General features: G+C 40.0%; 1 protein-coding gene across 1 annotated transcript; it reads right to left on the reverse strand.

The window, feature by feature from the left end:
* Nucleotides 1-6826: 6826 nt before the first annotated feature.
* On the reverse strand, nucleotides 6827-8438 carry UTP3 (UTP3 small subunit processome component). Its single transcript, XM_021702232.1, has one exon. The coding sequence runs from the start codon at nucleotides 8284-8286 to the stop codon at nucleotides 6883-6885; it is 1404 nt and encodes a 467-aa protein (XP_021557907.1). The 5' UTR covers nucleotides 8287-8438; the 3' UTR covers nucleotides 6827-6882.
* Between the last annotated feature and the right edge of the window lie 340 nt (nucleotides 8439-8778).

The following is an 8778-nucleotide window of genomic DNA, read 5'->3' on the forward strand; positions in this document are numbered from 1 at the left end:
TGCTCTACAGCATTTAGAATGAGTAATTAACTTATCTGAAGGTTGATCTAATTATGTTGCATAGATTCTTAAAAAACCTTGCTTGTCTTCTCCATATCTGGGATACAATCTAAGGTCTTTCATGATCCAACCCCTCCCTACCTTTCCAATATTATCTTCCAACCTTGTTTCCCCCTTGTTGCCTTTGGATAAACTTTATTTATTTATTTATTTATTTATTTATTTATAAGATTTTATTTATTTGAGAGAGAGAGAGCACAAGCAGGGGGAAGGGCAGAGGCAGAGGGACAAGCAGACTTCCTACTGAGCAGGGAGCCTGATGTGGGGCTCACTCCCAGGACCCTGGAATCATGACCTGAGCTGAAGGCAGACCCTTAACCAACTGAGCCACCCAGGCGTCCCTGGATAAACTTTAAAATGTTTGGCATTCCCCATATTGCCACACTCACTCTTCCTCCAAGATTCTACTCAAATAGAGCTTCTCTGCCTGCCTTATGTAAGAGGTACATGCCTCTTTTGAGGTCCCATAGCATCCTAACTAAGCAGTTAATCGCTCCAACTGCATGGTGTCTCTCTCTTTCACCGATGTGTGTACTCCCAAAGTTCCCATCTTTGAGTTTCTCCTTTTTACAATACACAACAGATTTACTCCTCTGGTAGTTCTCAGAAATCCTTTTCCTCTTTCTAAAATCTTATCAAAATTCTGTGCCATTGGGTTCCTGAATAGAAGTGATTGAGAAAAGTTGGACTGAAGTGAAGTCTAAGGAATAAACTTATTTATTTGGCCTTAATTTCCCTTTATGTGTAGGTTTGAATGTGGTGTAATTAGAAATGTAAGTACAGCTGACCCTTGACGATATGGGTTTGAACTGAGCAGGTACTCTTCTATTGGATTTTTTCCAATAAATACAGTCCAGTTTGGTAAATGTATTTTCTCTTCCATATGATTTTCTTAACATTTTCTTTTCTCTAGTTACTTTATTGTAAGAATACATTATATAACGCACATAATATGAAAATGTGTGTTAATCTGCTATTTATATTATCAGTAAAGCTTCTGGTCAAGAGTAGACTATTAAGTTTTTGGGGAGTCAAAAATGATACAGGATTTTCACCTGCTTGGGGAGAGGGGTATTGGCATCTTTAATTCCCATATTCAAGTGTCAACTGTATGTCTAAAAGAGCTCATTTAATAAGTATAAAAGAATTATGAGTGCTAATCAGGTTTTGTTTAGTCATCTACTTATTTTGAATAATCCCCTCTCTCACCCATCGTAAAATGATCTCCTAGTACATGTATTAGCATAGGCCATATAAAGCAATGCTTAAGGGTAAATAAAAGGAACAGTTCTCTAGTGTAAGGTTTCCTGGGACGCCTGGCTTCAGAGTTCAGAAACCCACTTGTGGTATATAAATGTGATTAAGCCTAGGTTATTGTTCTGGGGGAAGGTCCATTGCTTTCAACAGATTCTCAAGGGACTACCACTGAGGTTTTGTAGTCCCATGTTAATGCCACACCGTATATCATTCTTGTAATTAATTTCATTCATGTCTGTTATTGGCTAAGAGAAACCTAAAACCAGTGTGCCCAGAGCAGTGTTTCCCAAAGTGTATTTTATAGATTATCTGGATCAGCATCATCTGAGGTGCCTGTTAAAAATACAGGTCCCTAAATTAACACCAGGCTAGCTAAATCTGAAGGTGATGGTAGGCACAGAAATCTGCTTTTTAAACTTAACTACCTCATCCTTAGGCACTCTGGTCTGTAAAGCACTATGAGAGAACCAAGGAGAAAATTAACTCTTTCAAGTGGAGTAAATTATTTTTTTAAATGGATTAATAGTAAAAAAAAAAAAAAAAGATTAATATTAACTAACACTAAGCACTTACCTTCCGGGTGCTGTTCTAAATGTATATTATATGGTTTAACTATTTAAATGAGTATAACATCATACATGATTCAGTGTGAGGAAACTGAAACAGAGATTAAGTAGGTCAAAGACACACTGTAAGTGGAGACACGGATTTAAACTCAGTCTGGCTCTAGAGGTCAAACTCTTAATTGCTACCCTACATTGTTTCTCTTAAGACAGACCATTTTATTCATTTCCTCCAGGGCTTTCTTTGTTTTATTTATAGTTTTAAAAATGTGGATTCTTAATATTTACTATCATTTAAAGCAAACGTTAAAAAATCTTTTTTTCTTCTTCAAAAATGTATAGCTGAAGGAATCCAGAAAACATCTGGATTGCATAGCTGAAGTAACTAAATTAAAAACTTTGATACTGAGAAAATATACTTTAAGCAAAATTTAAAACGTACATGTTAACACTTGTTGATTTGGGTGGTGTTAAATTTTTTATCCTGTTTCTGTGCTTAAACGTTTAATGGAATAATGCAAATGTGTTAGAATCACTATCTAAAAGAATTTTTAAACTCTGATTTATTACCTGAAGTAATATTCCATTTGAATGATTTGGAACTCTAGTTGAATCCTGCATGATTTTTTGGGATCATTTACTATTCAGACAGTGGTACATGTTTCTCATTGTGACCTGAGATGTAAATTTTACTGACCTTCACTTTTCTTGAATTATTTTGGTAATGTTAACATATTACTATAACATATTAACTTAAAATATGTTTTTAAGTTATGTTTATGTCTTTTACTTCAGACAACAAGGCATAAGCAATTCTAGCCATTCTTCAGAGATATAATCTTTTGTGTATCTTTAAGACTATAAAAAGTAATTTCCCAGGTGCCAAAAGCTTTGACCATAAAGGTAGTTTTAGAGGTCTGATAAGCAAATACATTTATTTCTACACAAAAATTAGAGGGATACATTTATTTTATTTAATTCCTTCATAAGAATATAGGTAAGAAACTGTGGCTTAGAAAAACTGACTACTCAAAGCTAGTCAGCTGGTTAGTGGTAGAGTAAATCACTTAGACCACTAATTTGGTATTTTCTTGTACTTTAATTTTTAATATTTTTATTTTCAATAGTTACCCACAGCTTAACATGCTGACATAAAACTAACAGGTTGTTGCTTTGTATTGATGCCAGAAACCAGTTATCTATTTTATTGGAACTGTTACCCATGACACTCCTGAGTTCACAAAGTGAGTCACTATGGTAAGAGATCACATTGAGTAGTTACTTATTCCCATGCTAGGATGGTACCCAGCACATCTCAGTGCCCTTTAAATGTATGTATATGTATATACAAAATTTGGATGATGTAAATATTATATCTAGCAATCTGTTACTTCATTAACTATCAATTCACATCAGGCAAGGCCAATTTTTATGTTTTTAATGAGGATAGCACCATCTATATCCTAGCTATCCCTGAATTGTTTACACTGTGTTGTGAGGTATCTGAAGGAATATTTGGAGGAATATTTAACAGGCATAATTTTTTCCACTTTCCTAAATGTAAAGCTTTTCTTCCTTTAAAACATTTTTCCCTCATCACGACTTTATACATCTGGCAGGGATTTGACATAGAACATCCAATATTTTTAACCTCTAACTTCATTTCCTTGCTTTTTGTCTTGTGCCAGGTTTTCTGTATTCCTTCATGTGCTCACCCAGTGCTCCCCTCTTCTTTCAAACTTAGGATATTAATTTCTCAATCATTTTTACATATGACTACACTTTATCTCTGTTTCTGTATTAGCTACAATTTGTTGGGCACCTGTGTGCTGAGATGTGTTGTCACAACCCTGTAGTAAGAGCCAACACTTACTAGGTGATTACTGTGTAACAGGCATTGTTCTAAATGCTTTACTTTAATTATTAATTTAATATTAATCTTTGTAAAAACTCCATGAAGCAGGTACTGCTACTAATACTCCCAGTTTAGATGAAAAAACTAAGGAACAGAGAGATGTACCCAGAGTCATAGACTAAGTGATGGAAATGGGTTACGAACCTGGGTAGTCTAGTCTGCCCTCGAATTGGGAAAACTGTGTTTCCTTTATGCTACTAAACTCAACAATACTTCTCACACCAGATGTGAGCTCTGCCCCCCCCCGCCCCCCCCCGCACAAACCAATTGTGACACAGGTTGGGTATTATACAATTTAACTCAATTTTGACATTCTCTACGTGGATAGTTCGGGTTACCTGTCCTTCTGACTGACCAGCTGTAAATCTGAGGGTCTCACGACCCCCTCCCTGGGTCTGATTAATTTGCTAGAGTGGCTCACAGAACTCATGCAAACACTTACTTAATGTTTACCAGCTTATTAAAGGATATGAGTATACAGATGAGCAGTCAGATGAAGAGATGAATAGGGTGAGGTGTGGGTGGGTGCCAAGCACAGAAGATGCTGTCCCCATGGAGTTGGAGTGCATCACCCTGTCAGTGTGGATGAATTCACCAATCTGGAAGATCCCTGAACCTCATACTATTGGGATTTTATGAAGGCTTTCTCACATAAGCATAATCAATCATCAATTCCATTTCCACCTCTCTCCCCTCTCTGTTGAGTGGGGGGGGTGAGGCTGAAAATTCCAAGCTTTTAATATGGCTTGATCTTTCTGGGCACTAGCCCCCATCCCAGAGTCAAGCAGGAGGCCACCCTGTCACCTCTTTAGATCAAAAAAATGCTCCTAGTGCTCTTATCACTTAGGAATTAACAACACTTTAGGAGTTCTGTGCCAAGAATTGGGGGCAGAGCCAAAACACACATTTTCTATTATCTCAGAGCTCTTAACCGTTGTTACATCACCTCTCCAAGGTAGATATAGTTGTGCCATACAGAAGAAGAAGATGAGTTGGAAATCAAGTAATTAACTCAAAAGCACCCTAGTAAGTTAACTGCAAAACCTATACTTTTCCTACTGTATCAGAAAAGGGAAGCCAGAAAGGCTGGATTGAAATCCTGACTCTACTACTTAAAAGCTACATGACCTTGAAAGTTACTTTTTCTTTTTTTTTTTTAAAGATTTATTTATTTATTTGAGAGAACGAGAGAGAGAGAGAGAGAGAGAGAGAGAGAGTACATGAGAGGGGGGAGGGTCAGAGGGAGAAGCAGGCTCCTTGCCGAGCAGGGAGCCCGATGCGGGACTCAATCCCAGGACTCTGGGATCATGACCTGAGCCGAAGGCAGTCGCTTAACCAACTCAGCCACAGTTTCCTCATGTTTAAAATATGGTTAACAGGGCACCTGGGTGGCTCAGTCGTTAAACATCTGCCTTGGGCTCAGGTCGTGATCCCAGGGTCCTGGGATTAAGCCCCAATCGGGCTCTGCTCGGCGGGAAGACTGCTTCTCCCTCTCCCACTCCCCCTGCTTGTGTTCCCTCTCTTGCTGTGTCTCTGTCAAATAAATAAAATCTTTAAAAAATAAAATAAAATAAAATATGGCTAATAGAATTTACTGCACCAAAGTTGTGAGGAGTAAGGATGTTAAGTATAAATAAAGTGCTTTCAAAAGTACCATAGCACTGGGGCGCCTGGGTGGCTCAGTCGTTAAGCGTCTGCCTTCGGCTCAGGTCATGGTCCCAGGGTCCTGGGATCGAGCCCCGCATCGGGCTCCCTGCTCTGCAGGAAGCCTGCTTCTCCCTCTCCTACTCCCCCTGCTTGTGTTCCCTCTCTCGCTATGTTTCTCTCTGTCAAATAAATAAAATCTTTAAAAAAAAAAAAAAAGTACCATAGCACCTACTGTTACTTTTTATTTCCAACCTACCTCTTTGTAAGAAAACAAAAAAATAAAATAATTTGACATGTGTGCTACTGAGGAAGCAGCTGTAAGCCAGAGGTTAAGATAAGGCTCAAGTTAAGCTGGTTTAGGTCCAAATCCCAAGCTTGTGTCCTTTATAAGGTTAACCTCCTGGAATTTCAGCATCCTCGTAAGTGATATACAGAGAACAGTACCACACCTCACAAAGTTGTTATAAAGATTAAATGAGGTGATGCACAACTGGTACATGGCAGTTGTTTAATAAATATTAACCACTGATCATCTCTGTATCTCTAGCAGCTAGAGATATTTAATGAACAATAGCTAATGAACAGTGACAGAGTTACAACATCTTTTGTGCTTTCCTTCACTAGTCTGGTCATTTTCTTCCCTGGCATCATCCCAGATATTTTCAAGTTCACCATCTCAGCATCTCTCTCCTACTTTAAAGACCGGAATAACTAAAGAAACATGTAACTTTTTTTTACCACTTGAACTTGTCACTTACCTCATAGTAATCCTACCAAATTTTCAGCAAATGGAGTTGCAAACAGCAACTGCTGCCAGTCACCGGTAGAGTACTGAAAATGGAATTTTTACAGTATTTACCACATTAAGGACTATTAGACAATGTTCACAACTAATGTAATTAAAGCATATCTTTTTCTACTTTTAACCAAAGTTCCTCTTCATTACTAAGCTTTTACCACACAGCATGTATAAAATCTTTAAGTTAACATTAAACCTATTAATTACAAGTATCCTGCTCAAGAACTACACTTAGGTAAATGAAAATAATATGTCAGAACTATTTTATAGGCTATCTTACAAATAAGACAATTCCAAAGGTGCATTCTCTTCATAAAAACATTATAAAAGTGTTCTAAGTTTGACAGTTGCTCCACAACCAGCTGTGAAACTTTCCTAGGCTACTACTTGACAGAATATTGGAGAACTTTTTTCAACACCATCTCTTTTACCAAGCACTTTTGTATTGCTCCCCAAATTCCTAGTATGACTTTAATAATATAAATTAAAGAACAACAAAAAAATGAGCAATAACCCAAATTTCCCTGTTGACAAGAATTTTTAAAATTTAAGGTTAGGTATATATCAATACAATCACTTCAGGAGTTAAAAATAAAAATTTATTTATCTAAAATTATTGCCAAAAATCTTAAGTGAAAACTTTATTTAAGCTTAATGCTCTTTTTAACTCCTGCACGAATGCCAGAGAGTTCACCAGTGTAACGCTGCTCTTCTCTACGAACTTCACGAACTTGGCCTCTTCTGCGAATTTTGGCTCTTCTGAACTTCTCCCGGTGTTTCACTCTAGGATTGCGATCAATCTTCTTTCTTCTAGGTGTAAGTCCTCTATTTTTAGCAATCTGATAGGTAATGGCTCTCTTTGCATTTTGATCTTCAAGGGCCTGTTCTTCAATACTATTTTCTTCTTTCTTTCTCTTCAACTTTTGCTTGTCTTCTATTTCTTTATAGTATTTCAGTGCAGCTTCTTCATCAAGATCAGAATCATCAGAAATACCTGCAACAGCAGAGGCAGCAGCAGCAGTCTCTGAAACAGATTTTGGCTTGGCCTTGGTGGATTTTGCTTCTGAATTCAGTTCTTTCTTTCCAGCATCATCTTTAAGTGTGAGTAAATGACGAATTTCAGAAGACAGCTTCTGATCTACAACTGACAGCTTGTTGATCAAATTTCGGTAGGTAACAAGCCTTTCTATGACAGGATGTCCATGTGCAGGGACTCTCCTGGCTTTCAGGATCAAATAAAAGCTGATGTTGGAGCAGTAATTCAAATAGAGGTTGTACTTGGTCCTCAGGTATTGGCTTCCTTTTCCGGGTGGAATGATCCCTTGCTCCACCAACTGTAGCAATGGCTCCAGCTCATCCTTCACCTCAGTCAGCTTAACTTTCAGGTCTTCTATCAGTTCCAAGAGTTCTGGTGATTCTTTCCGCAGCATTTTCAGCTTCTCTTTCACTGAAACTTTCGCCAGATCCTTCACGACCCGGGTCTCAGCCTCATCTACTTGAGGTGCTGGTTTTGCAAAGGCCTCTACCCAGGTCACCCCAAAATCATCCTCTTCCAGGGCTTGGGCAAGGCGCCGCTGAATGAGCTGCGCTTCCTCTTCCTCCTCTTTTTCCTCCTCCTCTACTTCTTGCTGACTTTGTCGGCTTCGGGACTTGGAACCGTAGTCTGTGTCATAGTAAAGTTTTTTCCTCTGACCCCACGACAAACTGGGATCCACAGATACCTCGGCCTCACTCTGCACGGAGCTCCCACCATCGTCATCGTCATCCTCTTCATCGTCCTCATCAGCAATATCTAGGGCTAGAACCTCTTCCTCCTCATCGCCACCCTCCTCGTCCTCACTCTCCACTTCGCTCCAGCCTTTAGCCAAGGCAGCCCGGGATCGGGCCTCATGGAAAGCATCTACCTTATCTTGGTAGTAGCTAGAGTCCCCTGGCGAGGGTGGCATTTCTAAATCGTCTTCATTTTCGTCCGCTGGGCCGGGACCTGCCTTGGCTCGCACAGCTGCCCACTTGGCCGCTCCGCGCCGCCGGGATCTCCCCACCATAACTCACGGTCTCAAGTTCTACACCGATGTCAGCCTTTCTGCAACCTCCGACCTCCGCGAACCAGCCACGTGCTCCAGCAACACGCCTCTTTAAACAGCCACGCGCTCTCCTCCCGTGGGAGCTTGCAGGCGAATTGCTCCCCTGCAGGAGTTTCCACCTCCTTCCGGCCCCCAGAATCCTCTCCGTTTGGCGTGTGCACCAGGACTCCCGCTCCGTCCCACAGGCTTTGTCACGTTAAGAGCACCTTCCTCTTCGCTTTTGCCCTTTAACGCCAATCGATTCCGGTGAATTAAAATCCTTCCGTGAAGGAACACTAGATATAGGAAGTTTCGTTCCGTGGAGCCCTTTGAGACCTCCGTTCTTACTCTCGCGAGTCTGGGCGTGGCTGGGGGAACCGCGAGGCGAAGTCGCCAGGGCCAGTAGAGGGAGCTCTAGCTCTACGTCTACGAGAGGCCCCGGGGTTGTCCAGTGAGCTGCACTGCGACTGTGCC

The sequence above is a fragment of the Neomonachus schauinslandi genome, chromosome 2 (genome assembly GCF_002201575.2).
Source record: "Neomonachus schauinslandi chromosome 2, ASM220157v2, whole genome shotgun sequence".
NCBI lineage: Eukaryota > Metazoa > Chordata > Mammalia > Carnivora > Phocidae > Neomonachus > Neomonachus schauinslandi.

What these genes read in the sequence shown, in the direction of transcription:
- UTP3 (XM_021702232.1), bottom strand. Translation starts at nt 8,286, where the DNA reads ATGGTGGGGAGATCCCGGCGGCGCGGAGCGGCCAAGTGGGCAGCTGTG.